At 40.0% G+C, this 23374-nt stretch overlaps 1 protein-coding gene across 2 annotated transcripts in view; it reads right to left on the bottom strand.

The window, feature by feature from the left end:
- The window catches only part of dusp3a (dual specificity phosphatase 3a), a 51103-nt gene that overhangs the window by 5357 nt on the left and 22372 nt on the right, over nucleotides 1-23374 (bottom strand). The window contains exon 4 of one of the 2 annotated variants that reach the window (XM_063037921.1): nucleotides 13141-22685. The exons of the other annotated variant lie outside the window; for it this stretch is intronic. Within the exon in view, the coding sequence (XP_062893991.1) occupies nucleotides 22486-22685 (200 nt within the window). The 3' untranslated portion in view covers nucleotides 13141-22485. Of the gene's footprint in view, nucleotides 1-13140; nucleotides 22686-23374 lie in introns of those variants that run through there. 2 annotated transcript variants of the gene reach the window in all.

A 23374-nucleotide genomic window follows, 5' to 3' on the forward strand; every position in this document is an offset into this window, starting at 1 on the left:
CACACACACACGTCCTTCCATTCGCTCATTCTCTCATAAACATTCTCATAAATGCACACCCACTTATTCCCTCTCTTATATACGATTGCTTAATCACTCATCCTATCACTCACAGACATACGGTTTCTCGCTCAGACCTTTACGCTCAGAATCGGGTTTCTATACATCATGCATTGCACACAATTGTTGCTGAACTGAATCTCTCGTGTTCCTCTGAATGCGACAGTGCGATTGGCAAGTTTTAATGCCATTCCTCCCCTCTCATCATGGGGTGACGCACAGCAGAATTTTTTGTTGTGCTGTATTTTAAATTTATCATGTTATTCGACTTAATGTTTAAGATCCCCTTAATGACAGTTCAATTGTTTATCACATATGTATTAAAATAACGTTTGCACACTAATAAGAGTATAATTACCGTCTTAATAGTGAACTAATTGCAGGGTTCAAAACACAAGGGCAGTATAATCTGAAACAACAATTGTGTAATTGTTTGGATCAAGTAATCATGCCTTAAACTTTTTCTATTGTGATAATGGCAGCCAATGCTGTGGCGTCGTTCATCTGAGGTAAACATTTCACCCCAAAGAATGCGGAGATATTGTACTTTAATTTCAGTCTCTATTTCAAGCGTGACTCTCGCTCTGTAAATCTCGGTCAAACTCTTTACGTTGATAAGCAGAGTCGCCGGACAATCTCCTGGGACTTTTAGGCATGGTATTTTTTTTAACAAAGCCTTGCCGCTTCCTTTTCCTCTCCTAGGCGACGTTTCGTTAAATAAACAGTGACGAAGCCCTCAAATCTCCTCTTAACAACTTCCTAAACGTTTTGAAATAATAACCAATTGATGATTGCATTTAAATGTCCCGCAGAGGAAAAAAAACAAGATTTTCATGTGAAAATATAGCACGTCAAAGTCTTAGCATCAGTCAGTAATTAACCCTTCCATCTACACAAGAACTTTAGAAACTTGTACAAAAGTGGTTCGGCTGACGGACCTCTCTGATGGGCTGTCAATTATTGTTTATTCACCCACTTCATGCAAGTCACTGTCTCAGGTGTCCTTGTGGGGTTCAATGGGAAGTAATCACATTCCCTCACTTCATATGGGAAGATGGCAGTGCACTTTAGAGGGACCTGACCAGTGCATCATGGCCTGGTATGGAAACACTAATGTCCATAACGGAAAAGCCTACTCAAAGTAGTGGATACTACCCAGTCCATCACAGGAAAAGCCCTCCCCATTAGAGAGTACATCTACAAGGAGTGTTGCCACAAGAAAGCAGCATCCATCATCAAGGAACCCCCACCATCCAGGCCATGCTCTCCTCTCTCTGCTGCCATCAGGAAGAAGGTATGGGAGCCTTAGGTCCCACATCACCAGGTTCAGGAACAGTTATTACCCTTCAACCGTGAAGCCCCTGAACCAGCGTGGATAACTTTACTCACCTCAACACTGAACTGATTCCACAATCTATGGATTCACTTTGCTGGACTCAAACAGCTCATGTACTCAGTATTATTTATTTATTTGTTTGTTTATTAAATAATAATAATTATTATTATTGTATTTGCACAGTTTGTCTTCTTTTTCACATTGGTTGTTTGTCCATCTGTTTGTGTGTAGTTTTTCATTGATTCTATTGTATTTCTTTGTATGTACTGAGTATGCCTGAAAGAAAATGAATCTCAGGATAGTATATGGTGACATACGTGTACTTTGAAAATAAATTTACTTCGAACTTTGAGCTTTGATATCAACCCTGACTTTGTTCCTGCTTGATGGCCATACAATTTCAGCAGGGCTCACTTGATATTAATTTGGAAAGTGTTTCTGCCCTGTTTCGCTCAGTTCTGATTTCACACAAGACACCTGCTGGAGTATAAAATTAAAACCTGGTCCTTACCCACACCACTATGGCAAATCTGAACCGAGGAACTCATAACCTGATCGGACCCTGAGACAATAGTAGAAAAAAAAGGGTCAAGATGTCTTATGCATACATTGCTACTGATCAGTGCAGGGTTTGGAAAAATAGGCAAGAGGAAGTGAGAAACTTGAGGTGAAAGAGGAAAGGTATAATAGGAACCTGAGAGGCAAACTCTTTCCATGCAGAGGATGGTATGTACATGGCTTGAGCTGCCAGAGGAAATGTCAACATTTAAAGGTACATGGACAGGAACGGTTTAGAGGGATGTGGGCTAAACACAAGCAAATGGGGCCTCTTGGTCAGTGTGGATCAGTTGGGCTGAAGGGCCTGTTTCAGTCCTTTATGACTCTATAAGCCAGGTAGGCTTCTGTGCCTGAGCCCAACCACATCTCTGCAAGAGAGTGAGTGTTTACACACTGGGCAACATCTCCACACGAGCCAGCTAACGTATGAGCAATGATAATCATTCAACAGAGCCTGTGCTCCAAGCATCTAAATCACCCTTGCATTCGACAAAGGCTTCTTCGGCTCATGGTACAGCTGGTTTGTAAGAACTACTCCATGATAAGGATCAGAGGACACATAGGAACATTACGCAAACTATTGTGTCCCAGGTAATGTACTGAAGGGGGATGGAATGGCATTGCCTGACTCACACCCAAATGTTTTAGCAGAGCAGAGTATGCACTCCACTAAACATGAGCCCAACACATGTAGTTAGGTTATATCAGGCTTGGGTTAGGTAACTCACTCTCTCTCTCTCTCTACCTCTATCGCCCTTTCTCTCACAACAGGGACAAGTTAAACTCCATCACCATATACCATATGCCCTGTGGATGTACTTTTTGGATCATTGGCTTGTTTGTTCGAGTTACAAATTCCTCAAGACTTTCTGATTAGTCACTCTTCATTGTTTCATTTCCTCCTCCCTTCCACAGATTCTCTCCACTTGCTGCGACCAGTGGAGTTACTGATAGAAGGCTGGACTTCTGCTAATGGACAAATCTAACAAATAGTTAACTTAATTTGGATGTGTTTACATTGCAAGATGGAGCAAAATACCGCTACTTGCTTCTTGCTGCCATATCACACTGTCCTTTGTACAGATCCTTTCTTTTTCACCTCTAAATAAATTAAAGACGACCTTGCAGCAGGCAGCCAGCTCAGGATGAATGAGCCTTGCAGTTTGCTGAGTTAAAAGGCCGTGATTCAATGAGTTACTGTTAGGAAGGGATGGAATTTAAATGGGTTGGCTATTTATGTTCTGTTATCCCACAGAAAACTCTCATTTCCAGTCACTGCTTTACTTATTTATCATCTCTCATGGTAGCACTAAAATCTGCAAATCATTATTAAAGATAAAGTGCACACAAAAAGTATTAAAGTTAAACTTAATACATTGTTTTGTTGGATAAACCAATAATGGAACAAACTCAGCCTCAATTACACTGACTATCTTAAATAAACATAAATAGACTGAAAGACAAAGTAGTTTTAGGCAAGTCAAATGTCACTATTTAACTCACATTTCAGCAAAGAGTCTATTGATAATATTAAATATTTACACACGAGATCTAAGGAGATCATAGCCTATCTAACCTCAAATCTGAGAATGACCCTGAAATATGTGAAGGAAATACCAATGTAGATTCTGGTTGTCAATTTTACTTTGTCAGCAGTATCAGACACCAGCTTCACAGTGGTAAATGTTCACACAACACTGTCATTTTTGCAAGAACTATTTGCAGTTTTGTAGAGGATCCCCCCCCCCTCGATTTAAGGTTAAAACGAATTGTTTTGAATGCTCCAGTAATCCTCTCCTAACAGTAACAGACTGGAATATGCAGCCAAATAGGCTACATGAGATGAACATCTATTAAAAATTACAAAAGAAGTTATAAAACACAGGTTATAAATAAAGATGGGGGTATATGCAATATGTCTCAGTGCATTTCCAACACTAAAGGATAACAAAATAAGTAATTTGGTTATATCAGTGTGCCGCTAACCGCAAGGATCAGGAGGTTCTGGACTGCATTTCCAATCAGTGCTGTGTTAATTGATCTCAGCTGAGACAACATATATTCCAGTTTGCCTCAGCATCTCTCAGCAAGGGACATTGGCCAGTTTTCTGTTCTTAATTGCTATCCATTGACGCTTGCTGGACACCAGTTCGTTTATCAGAGAAAGAAACATATCATTCTTGGCATCTAAATTCTCTAAGTTTAAATGTTTCCAATGTTCATCTTCTAGGCTCATGTTGAAAATATACACACTCAGATAAAGTACTCATGCCCTGCCAGGTCCTATGAATCAGTGACTGCCAAAATACAATGGAGAATCTCAATGTAATAAGGCTTTATGGACTTACATGAGACTTCTCTTAAGTACTAAGCCAACTCGGCAGCAGGATATGCTCTGTGCTGTGGTTCTGTTACGTATAAATCTCCCCAGCACCTGAAAGCAATGTATTCAGTCACTTATTTTTGGATATTGCATACAACTCTAAGGATTCAATAAAACTAATGATATAAGCCCTGAGATTAGCTTAATGGAGCTGCCTCTCTTTCTTATCTATCCATTGGCAAAATATCATCACCTCTTCCAGTCTCTATATGATGACCAACAAGTGCCTTCAAGAAATTTGCTCGTATTTGCCTGCAATATCAATCAATCCCAAAACAGCATGCATTTCTCCCTTCACTGTGGAAATACGTCCAAGCTTCTGCACAATAGTATGTTTAGAGTAAAGTTGACTGTGAAGCAAAAGAAGGGAACAGTAGGAATATTAAGGATATCCACTGGTAGCCAAGTCAAAGTGGGACAGCCATAAAGATCTGTGGTGGAGCAAAAGAAATGGGAGTTTCTCAGCAGGATTTTTGTGCGTATTGGGAAAGGAACGACACAATTTTGGAGAGGAGAGAGGTCTAAAAAGGGACGCGTTGAAGTGGATGCAGCAGTAGCAAAGTGGAGCCTTTTGACAGCAGACATGCTGAAGCAGTGAAGAAATGTCACATTCTAACCATGAAAGCGGGTGGACTCAGATATTCAGCTCAACGTCAAACTAGGAGTTGAAGTAATGAATAATCAGCTTCACTCAGAATCAGATTTACTATCTCAGACATACTGTATGTCATGACATTTGTTGTTTTGCTGCAGCAGTACAGTGCAATACTTAAAAAAATCATGCTAAAATAAGAAATCAATTTTTAAAACTAATTAATTAATGCAAAAAGGGAGCAAAATAGTGGTGTACTGTTTAATGGTTCATGGACTATTCAGAAATCTAATGGCAGGTGGGAAGAAGCTGCTCCTAAAACATGGTGTGTGCATCTTCAGGCTCCTGTAACTCCTCCCTGAGGGCTGGAAAGAAGAGAGGGCATGGCCTGGATGGAGAAGATCCTTAATGATGGATGCTTTTTGAAGATGTTCTCGATGGTGGGAGGGTGAGTGCTCCCGATGGATCTGGCTGAATCTACAATCCTCCGCAGCTTTTCCCGATGCTGGGTATTGGCGCCTCCATGCTGTGGGGTGATGCAACCACTCAGAATGAGGTCTACAGCACAAAATTGTAGAAATTTGCTAGTCTTTGGTGACATACTAAATCTCCTCAAACTTCGAATGAAGCATTCAGGATGGAGTAGTGGTGAGGTTCAAAGGTTAGAGAGAAAAGATAATAAATCCCGAACTGGCAACATTCAGTTCAGCATCCTGGGAAAATCAGGATAACACCGCATCAGTGGAAGAGTTGAAACATTTGATGGCATTGTGTATCACTAATACAACAATTCAGAAAAATCTTCCCCTCTGCCATCCATGAAGCCATGAACACTACCTCATTGTTCCTTTTTTGCACAATTAATTTATTTTTGTTGTAACTTATAGTCATCTTTTTTATGCCTTGCCTGTACTGTTGCCACAAAACAACAAATTTCATGACATATGTCAGTGCTAACAAACCTGATTCTGTTTCTGAAGCCTACCCCAAATCTGGGGGCCGCAGCACCCAGTAGAACAGTGGATAAGGAAGAGGAGACTGTAGGTGTAACTGTAAGAGACTGCAGGGGTAACAGCGCCGGTATGTGAGAGAGAAACTGTTAGTGGACAAGCTATGGATACAATTGAAATAGTAAATGTGGAACCAAAGAGCATAGAGCAGGTATAGAGTCCATAATCTCAGAGGTTGACAATTATGAATTAAGTTGGGACAATTTGATGGACTCTATGAGGAAATCATGCTGGAGGGATTCAAGCTTGTAATTGTGAGCAGGATGGAAATGTGTTCTGGAGGGGAGAAGTCATTCAAGAACATCGGTGATTATCCATTGATATATTGCTTTTGTCACTTGTTTTCTTTTCTACCATTCATTCTTGCTGTATTGTGTTTTTGAATGACACATCAGCATTATAAACTTTTTGAAACTTTTCTCTTTGTGAAATAAAATGATTTCATACATTTAGGGAACACACAGAGTATTAAATGAAATCACTTCCAACAGCTCATCAGGTGGACAGCAGTGCCATCTGGTGCCTAATAATATATTCAAAATACATACCTTGTGTCATGGGATGCCAAAAGTATCTAGACCTAGAAATGAATTTACATGTCCTGGTTACCTGGCCCGAGACAAAAGGGATCTGTCTATATATGTTGGATTTGGGTTGGGTCAGATATAAAAGAAACTAAGTTGCAGGTGATGTGATTGCACTAGAGAACTTACAAAAAGAGATTTAGAAGATCTTGCCAAATTTAGAAAATTACAGTAGAGAGAAAATATTGGAGAAACTGGGATCATTTTCTTTGCAACAAATCAGACTGAGGTTTTGTGAAATTAGGATGGGTTCAAATAGAGTAAATAAGCATATGTATAGCCACAAGCAGGCAGCACAGGTTTATTGTGTCGGAAGATTAGAGGTGAATTGAAAAAAAAATAATTCACCCAGAGGAAACCCTAATGAGATGATCAGTGTTGATGGGCACAAAGGTCGACATGGACCTAGTGGGCTGAAAGATCTATTTCTACGTAATATGACTCTGACTCTATCAGTGAGCTACGAGGACTTGATGTTTCAATCCCTATGGTAAGTTGGCACTCTCGATGTTGGCAGTGGGCTTGGAGTGGTGACAAGGAGGGAGGGTAGGTACGTCATCGGGGTCATCAGGTGGGCACCCTCCTTCTTTGAGGTTTCGCTGATAAGCCCACAATGTCTCCAGAGGGCTCAACGGTGCTACCTGGCGTCCCAGATACACCCCTCTCAGTTCCATACCCTCCTGTCTTCATCTTGCAGCCCAGTTGTTGTCTCTCCTTTTAATTCAAATCCAATTGCTGCTTTCTTCTGCTGTATTTGACAAGGACTTGATTGCTTGTTGGAGGGAGTGACCCCTCACCCCCATCTTCTTCAATAGACTGGTCGTAGAAGTAGCAATGAATCCTCTGCATCCCACTTCTACAGGGAAAATCTTCAAAATAGTACTTGAATTTGTACTTGAAGTGTTGTGTCCTTCAGAGCTCTGAATATGGAACATAGAATAGCACAGCAGCAGACACTTTGCTCCATGGTATCCGTGCCAACACGTGATGCAAATCGATCCAGTGCTGGCAGGTGCAATTAAACTAGATGTTGTTTTTTCAATCAGCTGAGACTCATTGTCAGCATTCTTTTTGATTATATAACTCCAATGGCTCAGATCATTTGGGAGAGGTCATCTCTTTTTAGAAAAGACTTTATAAGACATTGAGATCCTTGGATCTGACTTTGTAAAGCATTGGTTAGTCTACATTTGGAGTGCTGTGAGCAGTTTTGGGCCCCATGTCTAGGAAAAGATGTGCTGGCTTTGGAGACCGTCAAGAGGAGGTTTACAAAAATTATCCCATAAATGAAAGAGTTAACATACGAGGAGCATTTGGTGGCTTTGGGCCTGAACTTTAGAAGAATGAATGAGGATCTCATTGAAACCTACAAAATATTGTAAGGTCTAGAGCATAATGAGAGCGTCTATGACCAGAGCACAAAGCCTCAGAATATGAGGATGTCCCTTTAGAACAGAGATGAAAAGAAATTTCTTCAGCCAGAGGGTGATGAATCTGTGGAATTTACTTCCACAGACAGCTGTGAAGGCCAAGTCATTGAGTATGTTTAAAATGGAGGTTAATATGCTCTTGATGAGTAAAGGCATCAAAGGTTCAGGGGGAGGACAGGAGAATGGGGTTGAGAGAGATAATAAATCAGCCATGATTGAATGGTGGAGCAGACTCGGTGGGCCGAATAGCCTAATTCTGCTCCTATGTCTTATGGAAAATATGAAGCCTCAGTGCTGTGGGTTATAATTGAGTGGACTGCTCTCAAATCATTGGGAGAGTGCAGACAACGCAGAAAACAGTTCTTATTCTCAATAAATGGCTTCTAGATTATTTTTTCCTGAACCAAGCCTGACAGAACTCACCTCCATGTGTCAGTTTCAAGGCAAGATGGATTCAGATTCACCAGCCTTGTTTAAATGTTACATCTCTACTATGTAGTCTGAAATGTAAAGATGCTTCTTGAGAATTTTATCAGAAAAAGACAATCATGTCTGATTTCTGCATCAAGGCAAGAATACCATTGTTTAAATATTAAAGAAAAACTTTAGCTTGTTGTCATCATATTTATTATTATTATATACTGTTTAGTCTACGAGCTGGTGAGGCTGCACCTGGAGTACTGCATGTAGTTCTGGTCTCCTTACTTGAGGAAGGATATACTGTCTTCGGAGTCGGTGCAGAGGAGGTTCACCAGGTTGATTCCAGAGATGAGGGGGTTAGACTATGAGGAGAGATTGAGTTGCCTGGGACTGTGCTCGCTGGAATTCAGAAGGATGAGAGGAGATCTTATAGAACCATATACAATTATGAAAGGGATAGATAAGATAGAGGCAGGGAAGTTGTTTCCACTGACAGGTGAGTGTAGAACTAGGGGACATAGCCTGAAGATTCGGTGGAGTAGATTTAGGACGGAGATGAGGAGGAACTGCTTTTCCCAGAGAGTGGTGAACCTGTGGAATTCTCTGCCCAATGAAGCTCAGTAAAAAATATTTAAGACAAGGCTGGATAGATTTTTTGCATAGTAGGGGAATTAAGGGTTATAGGGAAAAGGCAGGTAGGTGGAGATGAGTCCATAGCCAGATCAGCCACGATCTTATTGAATGGTCAAACAGGCTCGACAGGCCAGATGGCCTACTCCTGCTGTTTTTATGTGAACAATGAATTTCTGTCTACCCACAATAAACTAATCTATGTGGCAGGACGGTTGAGAACTTTGCAACCCATTAATTACTTTTGAAGTGCATACGTCACTGTGCAGACAACCACAGTAACTGGATCAGAATGACACAATGGTCAGTTCTGATGTAAATTAGAACACTGTAGTTTTCTTATTATCTTCACTAAGTCTAGAAACTTTTCTACTTATTAAGCAGGCAAAGGAACATTTATTTAATTTTTCATCCCATTATGTTGATTCAAAAAGTGCAATAAAGCTATAGCAAAGTAATGTGTAGATAGAAGAGGTGTGAAGACACAAGGAAAGATGATTTTGACATGTATGTCAAATATACAGTGAAATGCATCTTTTGTGACAATGACCAACACAGTCTGAAGATGTGCTGGGGGCAGCCCGCAAATGTCACCATGCTTCAGTGCCAACATAACATGCCCACAACTTACGAACCCTAACCCATATGTCTTTCGAAGACTTGCAAGGTGTTACAAATATATAATTTCCAAAGTTTAAAGAGTATAATTCTTTTTTTGATGAACTGCTTAAGGAATCTTAACTTCACCTCATCCACTGTTTTGCACTGTGAAGTTCCCAGTGTGAATGGTGCTGTGATAGGTTTTTCACCCAGATTTCACTGGGTAGATTTATATCTGATGTGTGACATTAACTATATAAATGACTATTAACAATTTTTTGTTTTTGTACTTTTTAAATATAAACAATAACAGTATTTTTCCAGTTATTTGTCACAGATCATTTTAGAAAGCAATAGTGGAAGATCCTCCTACAAAATATACGACAGTCATTTGCCCAAGCTATTCATACAGTACCTTCCAACCTCTCCCAAGGACAAAGGTGTCAGCTGCATGGAAACATCACCACCTACAGGCTCCCCTCCAAACTGCACATCATCCTGCCTTGGAATTAGAGATTAGGTACGTCACCAAAGATTCCTACAAACTGCTATAGATGCAGTGGAGGGCATTCTAACTGGTTGCATCTCAGTCTGATATGGAGGCTCTGATGCATAGGATCACAAGAGACTGTAATGGGTTGTAGACTCAGCCAACTTCATCAAGAGCATCAAAGACGTCGGTGCCTCAAGAAGGCAGTATCCATCATCGAGGACTCTTACCATGCGGGGCATGTCTTTTTAGCATTATTACCAACGGAAAGGAAGCATAGGAGCCTGAAGACCCACATTTAACATTTTAAGAACAGCTTCTTCCGCTCTGTCATCAGATTTCTGCGTGGTCCTGTAACATATGAACGCTACCTCTTTGTTCATCTTTTACACTACTTACTTACTTTTGTAACTTAATTTTTATGTCTTGCACTGCATTGCTGCCACAAAGCTAAATATTTCACAATATAGGTCAGTGATAATCAAATTGATATCAAAATAAATTACTTATCCTTCACTCCCACTGCATTGAAATCTTGGAACACTATCTACCCAACAGATTGTGAGAGTACCTTCATCAGGAGTGCAATAACTTCAGGAAGAGAGCATGGCACCATTTTCTCAAGGGTAATTAAGTATGAGTTTCACTCATACTCATAATTAACTTCACTCATCATCAGTATTTTTAATGAAATGGTTTTGTTGAAATATGAACATGAATGTTGTTTTAGCAACACACATAAAAGTTGCTGGTGAACGCAGCAGGCCAGGCAGCATCTCTAGGAAGAGGTGCAGTCGACGTTTCAGGCTGAGACCCTTTGTCAGGACTAACTGAAGCAAGAGTGAGTAAGGGATTTGAAAGTTGGAGGGGAAGGGGGAGATCCAAAATGATAGGAGAAGACAGGAGGGGGAGGGATAGAGCCGAGAGCTGGACAGGTGATTGGCAAAAGGGGATACGAGAGGATCATGGGACAGGAGGTCCGGGAAGAAAGACAAGGGGGGGGGATGGGGGAACCCAGAGGATGAGCAAGGGGTATAGTCAGAGGGACAGAGGGAGAAAAAGGAGAGTGAGAGAAAGAATGTGTGTATAAAAATAAGTAACAGATGGGGTACGAGGGGGAGGTGGGGCATTAGTGGAAGTTAGAGAAGTCCATGTTCATGCCATCAGGTTGGAGGCTACCCAGACGGAATACAAGGTGTTGTTCCTCCAACCTGAGTGTGGCTTCATCTTTACAGTAGAGGAGGCCGTGGATAGACATGTCAGAATGGGAATGGGATGTGGAATTAAAATGTGTGGCCACTGGGAGATTCTGCTTTCTCTGGCGGACAGAGCGTAGGTGTTCAGCGAAATGATCTCCCAGTCTGCGTCGGGTCTCGCCAATATATAGAAGGCCACATCGGGAGCACCGGACGCAGTATATCACCCCAGCCAACTCACAGGTGAAGTGTTGCCTCACCTGGAAGGACTGTTTGGGGCCCTAAATGGTGGTAAGGGAGGAAGTGTAAGGGCATGTGTAGCATTTGTTCCGCTTACACGGATAAGTGCCAGGAGGGAGATCAGTGGGGAGGGATAGGGGGGACGAATGGACAAGGGAGTCGCGTAGGGAGCGATCCCTGCGGAATGCAGAGGGGGGGGGAGGGAAAGATGTGCTTAGTGGTGGGATCCCGTTGGAGGTGGCGGAAGTTACGGAGAATAATATGTTGGACCCGGAGGCTGGTGGGGTGGTAGGTGAGGACCAGGGGAACCCTATTCCTAGTGGGGTGGCGGGAGGATGGAGTGAGAGCAGATGTACGTGAAATGGGGGAGATGCGTTTAAGAGCAGAGTTGATAGTGGAGGAAGGGAAGCCCCTTTCTTTAAAAAAGGAAGACATCTCCTTTTTTAAGAGACCAAGAGACAGGGTGAGAAGAGGAATAGTCCAGATAGCTGTGAGAGTCAGTAGGCTTATAGTAGACATCAGTGGATAAGCTGTCTCCAGAGACAGAGACAGAAAGATCTAGAAAGGGGAGGGAGGTGTCGGAAATGGACCAGGTAAACTTGAGGGCAGGGTGAAAGTTGGAGGCAAAGTTAATAAAGTCAACGAGCTCTGCATGCGTGCAGGAAGCAGCGCCAATGCAGTCGTCAACGTAGCGAAGGAAAAGTGCGGGACAGATACCAGAATAGGCAAGGAACATAGATTGTTCCACAAAGCCAACAAAAAGACAGGCATAGCTAGGACCCATACGGGTGCCCATAGCTATACCTTTAGTTTGGAGGAAGTGGGAGGAGCCAAAGGAGAAATTATTAAGAGTAAGGACTAATTCCGCTAGACGGAGCAGAGTGGGTCCCCCCCCCCTCCGTCTTTCTTCCCGGACCTCCTGTCCCATGATCCTCTCGTATCCCTTTTGCCTATCACCTGTCCAGCTCTTGGCTCCATCCCTCCCCCTCCTGTCTTCTCCTATCATTTTGGATCTCCCCCCCCCCCTCCAACTTTCAAATCCCCTACTCACTCTTCCTTCAGTTAGTCCTGACGAAGGGTCTCGGCCTGAAACGTCGACTGCACCTCTTCCTAGAGATGCTGCCTGGCCTGCTGCGTTCACCAGCAACTTTTATGTGTGTTGCTTGAATTTCCAGCATCTGCAGAATTCCTGTTGTTTATGAATATTGTTTTAATAATTTTCATCAAAACCTGCTTTTCCAAGTATAATTTCCTTAAAGAAAATGATAGTTGAAAATACTTTGAAATTGTTACTCTGAACCCATCACTACCATCAGGATAATGGATTTCAAAACTTATAGTTACTTATATAGATTTGTCCAAAAATGAAGCCCATGAACTTAATTTATTTCACAAATATAGAAATTTGATTGAGAGATATTTTGTATTTATCACTTTTTTCCTCAATTCAGATGTATGTATAAAAATGGTGCTTGCTTGTAGTAAAAGGAAGGTGAAATCCCCTCACCAACCTAACTTTCATACAAATACAGACAATAGACGTAGTGTAAAGTAAATATTTCCCCTCCCACTCCATTACTGAATTCAAAACCTGAGAAACAAATAGCCAGAATTTTGCCTTTTTATTTTTAAACAGAAAAACATTACGTAGAACAGAAACAAAATACAGATCTCAAGGCAAGTACATTTGCCAGAGATATCAGTTTTTTGACAAAACACACATTTCTTTTACATTCAGAAATAAATACAGAACTCTGAAATATATACAGGATTTCCTTAAGTGTAAAGCCTCTGGAACATATAAACCTAGTTTCTTTAAAATATACTTTTATATTGCAACAAATAGCCTATGCTTCCTGCTTACAGAAGACACTTGCATTCAAGATGGAAACTCTCACTTTTTATAAGATAACAAAAGCCTGTAGAAGATACATTCCTATCAGCCTTCTTGGCTTGCAGAGTCCCACAATGGAAGGACGAAAATGCAGCATGTTGACATGAAACCTCATCCTTTCACCACCTTTCATGGTCCTTAGTACTCCTGATCAGATATAGAGGCCTTGTACTTTAGCTACCTCATGAAGTGTTAAGACCTCAATATTCAACAATTATAGTCACTGAAAACTACTCCACCACAGCTATTCCTTGGCTCCTTCAGTTCAATGACTGGCATCTGGTTTGGATGTAAATTCAAACTTCAAAGTACATTTATTATCAAAGTATGTATATCATATACAACCTTGAGATTCATCTTCTTGCAGGCAGCCACAAAACACAATAGAATCCACACAACAAAGACTGTCAAACATCCACCGTGCGAAAAAGAACAAGTTGTGCAAACAATTAAAAAAAAGCAATTAACACACGGAACGTGAACTGCAGAGTCCCCGAATGCGAGGCCACAGACATGGAGCGAGTTTAGCGCTGCAGCAGATCCAGGAGCCCGATGGCTGCAGGCCACAGCCGCAAAGCCAGTTCAGCACTGGGGCGAGTGTCGATGGCTACTGATCACAGCTGCAGAGTCAGTTCAGTGCTGAGGCGAGTAAAGCCTCACGGAATGGTGAGCTGAACACCGGTTCATCCTTCACCCTCGGCTTCGACGCCTTGATCTTTTTAATCTGACACTGTGCTTAAATTGGCTAAATATCAATTCATTTTTCGCTCTCGGGCCCAGGCCCTGCCACTTCGATCGGGCCCGAAGTCCACTCCAACAGTGGCCGCCACGGCCATACCCCCACTCTCAAGAGTCCATTTTAATGAATCTTTCAGGATAGTGCAAAAACACCAGGTCGTAGACCGTTCAAAAGCCCAACTCCCAAAGGAAAATTACAGGCTGCAGATTGCAGTGATCAGAGTCCCCCAAAAAAAGTATATTTAATAGAATAGTTAGTTGCTTTGTTTGCTGCCTGCAAAGCATTGTCATGTCTCATTAGCGCCATCTTTGTTAGAGGACTAATAGTCTAATGGACTATTATTAAAGCCTAGTGAGCTGGACCTCTGCCTACATCTTCAATGACATTACAAATTCACCCTATTTGCATTTATAAAGTGCAATTAAAGCAGGTCATGCATACTGAAATGTCACCATACTTTAGGTAGGGAAGCCTCCAGTTTGAAGATCTTCTCATCAACTACACAGGCAAATCATTTACATCAAAACCTTCATGATTTAGATAACATAATTTAGCATTTCTATCCAAAATATACTTGTCAAAAATATTTCTTTTGTGCAATGCATGTGCTTTGGATTTATGAAATTATGTGTTGGGGTTATGCATGTAATTCAAGCTTGTGCAAATACTTCATGTGATGAGATTATTCCAAATAGCTTTACAAACTATTGTTAGAAGGGAAGGGAATTGTTTAATTTTTTTTTATACCTCTGCCACTTGAACTTGCTTCCTCCTAAACCAAGCACTATTTTCTTGATTTTCTCAGATTTATCGAAAATCAACGTATAAGACTCTCAGCCTTTGAAGGATTCCACAAAGGAAAAGGAATTGAAGCTAATGAAAAAGGTACAAGTTAAGAATTGTCACCAACAGAAGAGCCCTTGAAGTGTGCTGGATGTGTCTCAAGAGATCCTCTGGATACGCCGTATAAAATGAAGTTCCGGTGAAAAAGATAGAATAAATTTTCCACTGGTCAAGTCTGAACGGGAAAAGAATCTGGACTTAGGTTAGCACATTTTTACTGGATCATCCATTCTTTGTAAAACAATGAAAAAACTGAAACAACACACAAGGTGATGGAGGTCAAGCAGCACCCACTAAGGGAAATGGACAGTCGATCTTTCGGGTCAACACCCTTCATCTGGACTATCCACAGTCTCTTGTGTCTCCAAGAGAAACTGAAGTTCAGAAGACCAGTCAATTAAGTTGTGAGGTTCAGTATAATTTTCTGCCTAGATCAATGTAAATTGAGCTACTATGGAAGAAAATGAATCTGAAAAATTATACCATTCATGTAAAATACTGGCAAATAAACTACACCATGCCCCAAAGAAGATGTGCTACTTCATTTAAAATTATAAGTTTCATTGTTAATTGGACTTGGTGTTCAGGAGGGGAGGAAACAAAGCTACCTGGAAGACAGAGCATGCTTGTGGGCTTGACTCTCCCTCCGCAGAATTGACACAAGTGATCAGTCTTTTCTCTAACTTCGTAGGAATTTCTTGACATTAAAAATATTTACAGTAATTTTGAATGATTTTTATGGAAGAGAAAGACAAAACCAGACCATAATTAGACCATCCCAATAGCATGCTGTTGGGAATTTCAATTAGAATTTAAGCCCCTTCTGCAGCAAGGTGTCTAATTTGTATCCTTATACTGGAACGAAGTAATATATATTATGTTTTTAATATATATATATATTTATTATGTTCATATATTCATGGGCAACGTTATCTGGTCTTCACTAAACATCATGATACAAGTAGACACATTTTTGCCCCTAATGTGCAATTGACCTGCAATCTTCATAAAATTATATTCTCTCCTTAATATTATAATTGTTTTAACAGAAATATGTAATTCCCAGCAAGTTATGCTATTATCTCTTTTGATTGTGATTGACTGCTTTCCATACTCATGAGCAAACTGTACTATCATAGGTGTGATATGCAGACAGTGATTGGCCTTTTAAGAATTAACAACCACCTTCACAAGGTCAACTGCAGTAAAACATGAAATATACTGTATAGATTTTAATCCAACTGCTTTCTCATAAAGTTGATCAACCCTTATAACTACTTACAGTTTTAGAACCTCCAGAAAATCTTGCTTTTAGAATAGCTTTAGTATATTTGTCAGTTTAATGTTACAGTATTGACATTACAGGAAAGACAAACTATTTCTCGTAATGCATCTAAATGTCAAGTAGGCATTTGCAAAACAGCTAAAGTGGAAAACATAGCCACATAGATACTGGAGAACATCATATTTCACAATTTAGGAATAACCATATTGTAGGACTGAAAATCAGGGATCATCTAATGGAACTTGAATAAATAATATTGGCCCCTTTTATTTACCAAGATCTCTCCTAATTACCTAAGATTTCTCCATGGTTTAAGGAACTCCAAGACTGGAACATGAAGTCTAACAGTGTGTATGTTCACCCTTCAGAGACTTCAACTTTAGGAAACCATCTTTTTAAAAAAAATCTCCAGCAACTTTTCACAAATTGTTCTCTCTCCATGTGACTGAGAAGAACAAGATATTATTTAAGGTCAAATTTGAAAAGTAATTAGTGCAACTTTTAAGCTGTCATTGAATTTTTCAGTTTTAACCAAAAGAATTTAAGAAATATCTTCAGAAGTCCATTGTAAAAATCAGTTCACAAATTAATACTAACAAATTCCATTTGTTCTAAGGAGCTAGGAGAAGTTGTTGATGGAAATACTCAGCAGGTCAAGTGGCATCCATGGAAAGAGAAACAAAGTCTCAGGTACGTCTCTCCTTCTACAGATACTGCCTGGCCTATTGAGTGTTTCCAATGTTTTCAGTTTATTTCAGATTGTCTGCATCTGCAGTTTTTTAAATTTTCATATCTTTAAAATGTGTCATCAGTGGCATGATGGAGATGTAAAACTACAGAAGAATTGAAGTGCAGGTAGAAAGACTGATAAGCAAAATAATATATTTTACATGAAAGAAAATGAAGGACAAGCCAAAGAGTTAATTTAAGGAAATTCTGAATTGGCAGATTGCAGAGTACCCACACAGTATATCAAATGCAAAGCTTAAACATCCAGTCCTATCTTCTCCAACGGTACAGATGTCACACTGTAGAACTAAAACTAAAATGAAAGTGAATGGAAACACAAAAAAGAGGAGGTTCTATGAATTTGTTCAGGACTGCTTCAAAGCAAGCTGATACGGTCCGTAATGTGCAGGTTTTGAAAACATAAATCTATTTGGACTAGAGAGCCTCTGCAGTGAGAAACCTACCATAACATGCCAGATTTATAGCATCCATTTACTATGGCATTGCAAGGACACTGGGCGATAAAAAAAAAGCCATTAGCCTTGGTGAAAGCCCTGAAATAAATGGCAATCCTACTGTAAGTTTCCTGTTTAACGACTCTGATGCCAGGTTCTGAAATGAGCAGTACAGTGTACTGGCCGATGTTGATGTTCTGCCACGTTCATCTCACATTCTCTTACAACATGGGTTGTAAACTTCTAATTACAACTTGCTGAATATATTGAGATGAAAGGGGTGAATCTTGTGAAGATTTTTGATAATCAAAATAATCTAATTTTGTCAAACACTAAAAAATCTACCTTTATAATATAAACTCAGAAACAGTGAAAATTTTTTACCCATACTCTAAATATTTGCCACTTCTCTTGGCAAAATATCCTGTCATTAGTCTCTGTTAACATTTCCTTTGATCATCAATGTTCTCTTCCAGTGGTAAGTTAAGTAATACAATGATGGCTGAATTGTACTACAATTCTCATTGTAACTTTATTACAATCATTTCAGCCCATCAAGAGAGTGAGGGTTTTGCGGTATGGTGGAGAATGGTGGTTATACTGGGCAACAAATCTGAATATTAGGAACAATCACAAAAAGCTCCTATACAATAGTGCCTACATAGTTGTGGGTATGATTACTCCAGATTTTTAACTACTGCAGCATTAACTCATTTTTTCTCTATCATCTCAGATACATAATAAACCATAAATGCAAAGTGGTAAACGATAGGCAGCATTCAATTGCCTGCCAGGAAAACTGGGTACCAAGTTCCAGAACATTTACATTTGTACTTATATTATAAGTGATTATCTTCAATTTTTTTCATTTCTGCAAGCAGCAAGAATCAATCATCTTTCTCTTCTTGGGCAACAAGGGGAATATGTTGTAAACATGACAGTCACCTATCTTTGGAAGACAAAACAAAGATCCCAAACCAGACTTACGCTGTTTGCTGCTTGGTCACTCGACTCAATGTACTGGAAATCCAACGTATGGGATTTTCAGCTATAATGAGGTCCAAGAAGAGCCTCATATGAATTGAATATAAACATGACAGTTAAGTATAATGAATACCAGAAGCTAAGTAAAATCATTTTCTAAACTATTCTCATTTCCTTTCTATGATTGGGCATACTGGTGTGCAGTTACATGGGTTCTGGAGGTTTATCTCCCAAATTGATTATGCACCAGCTACAATCGGTAGCCTAATGAACTAATTACATCTTGCTGTGCTCCTTAATCAACATTTTGAATGAACTAACATGAGTTTTTAGCTAGTCAGTTCAAGCGGAGTCTTCCATTCCCCAGCTTGTGCTTATTATAGTTAATTTCCAGTACCCACCTGCCATTGGCCAAGAAAGCGTGAAGTACATGGGAGGTAACTCAAAAAAGTTTCTATTTTATGCAGATCACTGCTGTACTAGGGATTACGTGTACGCATGTAGTCAATGGGCAAACATATATTTTAGCAACCAAATGTTAAATGTACAGCTTACTTTGTTTTCAATACCAAATGCCTTTGGAACTTCAAGCGTGTTAACCCAATAGAAGTTAATTTTCTCTGTGCATCTGGTAGCCAAGTACATTGAGCAGTTTTGCACGAGGTTGAAGCAGACAAGCAGCAGAGCTTCGATATGATCTGCAAAGCAGGAGGTGATACAATGGCATGCAAAAGTTTGAGCACCCCTGGTCAAAATTTCTGTTACTGTGGATAGCTGAGCGAGTAAAAGATGACCTGATTTCCAAAAGGCATAAAGTTAAAGATGACACATTTCTTTAATATTCTAAGCAAGAAAATTTTTTTATTTCCATCTTTTACAGTTTCAAAATAACAAAAAAGGAAAAGGGCCCAAAGCAAAAGTTTTGGCATCCTGCATGGTCAGTACTTAGTAACACCCCCTTTGGCAAGTATCACAGCTTGTAAACGCTTACTGTAGCCAGCTAAGAGTCTTTCAATTCTTGTTTGGGGGATTTTCACCCATTCTTCCTTGCAAAAGGCTTCCAGTTCTGTGAGATTCTTGGGCTGTCTTGCATGTACTGCTCTTTTGAGGTCTATCCACTGATTTTCAATGATGTTTAGGTCGGGGGACTGTGAGGGCCATGGCAAAACCTTCAGCTTGCGCCTCTTGAGGTAGTCCATTGTGGATTTTGAGGTGGGTTTAGGATCATTAAGCTAGCTGGTGGCGTAGTGGCATTAGCACTGGACTTTGGTGCGGAAGGTCCCAAGTTCGAATCCAGCCGGCTCCTGTGCACGCTTTCCATCCATGCTGGGTTGAGCATCGAGCTAGCAAATCGGCCTCGTAAAAAAGAAATTGCCTGCTACAGAAACATCATTATCCTGTGGTAGAAGCCATCCTCTTTTCACCTTCAGTTTTTTTTACCAACGGTGTGATGTTTGCTTCCAGAATTTGCTGGTATTTAATTGAATGCATTCTTCGCTCTACCAGTGAAATATTCCCCATGCTACTGGCTGCAACACAAGCCCAAGGCAAGATCGATACACCCCCGTGCTTAACAGTTGGAGAGGTGTTCCTTTCATGAAATTCTGCACCCTTTTTTCTCCAAACATATCTTTGCTCATTGCAGCCAAAAAGTTCTATTTTAACTTCATCAGTCCACAGGACTTGTTTCCAAAATGCATCACGCTTGTTTAGATGTTCCTTTGCAAACTTCTGACGCTGAATTTTGTGGTGAGGACACAGGAAAGGTTTTCTTCTGATGACTCTTCCATGAAGGTCATATTTGTGCAGGTGTCACTGCACAGTAGAACTGTGCACCACCACTCCAGAGTCTGCTAAATCTTCCTGAAGGTCTTTTGCAGTCAAACGAAGGTTTTGATTTGCCTTTCTAGCAATCCTACAAGTAGTTCTCTCGGAAAGTTTTCTTGGTCTTCCAGACCTCAACTTGACTTCCACCGTTCCTGTTAACTGCCATTTCCTAATTACATTAAGAACTGAGGAAACGGCTACTTGAAAACGCTTTGCTGTCTTCTTATAGCCTTCTCCTGCTTTGTGGGCATCATTTATTTTAATTACAGAGTGCTAGGCAGCTGCTTAGAGGAGCCCATGGCTGCTGATTGTTGGGACAAGGTTTGAGGAGTCAGGGTATTTATAAAGCTTTGAAATTTGCATCACCTGGCCTTTCCTAATGATGACTGTGAACAAGCTAATTAAGGTCTGAGACCTTGGTAAAAATTATCTGAGAGCTCAAATCTCTTGGGGTGCCCAAACTTTTGCATGGTGCTCCTTTCCTTTTTTTTTCATTCTAAAATTGTACAAAACAAAATAATTAATCTTGCTTAAAACGTTGAAAAGAATGTTTCATCTTTAACTTTATGACTTTTGGAGATCAGTTCATCTTCTATTCACTTAACTATTCACAGTAACAGAAGTTTTGACCAGGGGTGTCCAAACTTTTGCATGCCACTGTAAAGTAGTTTAGGTCATGCGAGATTCAGATGATGCCGGTAATATTAAAACACTGTTTATATGATAAAGTATTTGAACAACTGACAATATGAAAGGCATCGTATTGCTACAGTCTTAATAATGTACACTTTGAAGACACAGAAATAATTACAACAACTTGCAAATTCAAATTAGTTAACTATGGCCAGGACCAAAGCTTTTCTTCAATTTTCTTCAGCAGGACCATTAAGTATCCCTTCTAACCAACTCTTACAATATTCTATGCTGGAAACAAACCTTTCCAAAACTGACAAAGTAGCATATTGAGATATTGGTGGAGCTTTACCATAGTTAAAGGGATTAGATTCTCCAACAAACTTAAGTGTCATACTTCACAAACCATCAAATGGGGTCCGGGTTAGCGATATTACAAATACTCCTGGTTTGGACATAATTTTTCACAAGATTGTTATAGTGATATTAGGATCAATGATTTCAGTTCGAGGACTTTAACAGAACATGACGAAGGGAACAAACTGCCTGCACAGTATTGATTAAATTAATGTTTTTATTACCATGCAGAGGAACATGTGCTTAGGCACATGCAAGTATGCATCATTTGAGAGGAAGGATTCTGAAGGGTTAGTCAAAATATTAATTAGTTTTCACCCCCTCAGAGGAACTAAAGGCAAATAGCAATAAGAACAGAAAATGCTGGAAACACTTAGCGGGTCAGACACATTATTTGGAAAGAAAAACAGAATTCTGGGACCCTTAGGTTTTTTGCCTTTCATTTACAGACAAGTGTAATTATCTAATAGCTCCCTTGTATAAAGATGTATGGATAATTAATTTGATTTTTATCAATTCACACAGCAAAAACATGTCCGCCCCAAAATAGGGAAGAAAAGGTAACATCTGCAGTTCTGGGGATGATTAAATGGAGTTTGACACTGATCTACAATGTGCTAACTTGTCAATAATGTCAAACATTGCAGCAACCAAGTAAGGTGAAAGACAGAAAGAGAGTTACATTTATATAGCACCTTTCCCATCCTTTATAAGGTGCACTATGGTCAATAAAGTACACCATTACAAAGCCACTGAAACGTAGGAAAATTTGTTTGCTTATAGTACTCAGTTGATAACTGCATCAAGCCCAACTAATTGAGCTAACTGCAAGACCTGAGCACTAAAACACTGGGATATTTCTAACAGATTCACATCATTAACTGTAACTTGGTACAGTAACTGAGCACAATAAATTAATTTTCCTGCATTACAATCCAAAACTATGATCCCAAAGACCAACACGCATCAACCCGAATCCAAGGGTCCTACTACATTTGGAGACAATGGAATTATGTGTTAAACATAATGCTGGGTCGCTGCTATCTTGACCTTTTCCTAAATTCCTTCAAAGTAAGTCAATCCCACTGAAGAAATTATTGAAACAATGAAACTTTATCCCAGCCCTAAATTCAACACACATTTGGTACACTGAAATCTCAGGTATCTATTAATTCTCATCAGGCACTGGCTACTTCCAAACTGGCTAAGACTAAAGTTTACCCTCCTTAACTAGTTTTTCATTTAATTGACAGAGTTGGCGCAAGAATCCATCATTTGGCCCAATCTCCCTTTTCTGACGGATGGTTATCAGAGCCGTTTTGACATCCATTTTGTGTCGCAGCATGAGATAAGCAATTACAAGAGTAGGCGAACGACTGTATCCTTCACGGCAATGCACAAACACTCGCCCTGGGGAGGAAGAACAGTGTACAATTAGCTGCTGATGCCCTGCAAGCGAACAAATCAGCATCTGCCAGTCAAACATAACACTGGAGGAATGGAACGGGTCAGGCAGCATCTACAGTGGGAAATAGGCAGTCAATGTTCCAGGATAAAACCCTTCATCTGGATTCCATTTCCTCCCATAGATACTGAGTTCCCCCAGCACTTTGTGTGTTACTCCAGATTCCAGCATCTGCAGTTTGTGCTGGAAGGGTGAACCTGCTCTTGTGCATTTTCAGTTGCTTTTCAATGTCCTACATCTTTCCTGTCACCCTTATTTTTTTATATCAATTCATGCCTTTTCTTGCTGGAGCTGAGTTATTAAAAAGTCCATTGAGCACAAAATGAAAGTGCAAAAAGATTGGCATTTCTGCAAGCTTGGTGTATGGTTTAAATCCCATGAACTTCAGAGTCAAACCATGTTTAATGGTGTGTGATCTTGCAAAATTCTACAAGTTAAAGGACTCTGAATAAAAGACCTGCTTTTAATACATAACTACCAAATGCACCATGAGTACTTTCTCTCCTCTCCCCCATTACCATACAACAGTATATATTAGTTTGGTACGAGTATTGTTCATTCAAGGGTAAACAAAACCAATCAACTGAGTAAGAAACAATATTTTTAGTTCATTTTCAGGACCTGGATATTGCTA

This window comes from Mobula hypostoma, chromosome X1 (assembly GCF_963921235.1).
Source record: "Mobula hypostoma chromosome X1, sMobHyp1.1, whole genome shotgun sequence".
NCBI classification, from domain to species: domain Eukaryota; kingdom Metazoa; phylum Chordata; class Chondrichthyes; order Myliobatiformes; family Myliobatidae; genus Mobula; species Mobula hypostoma.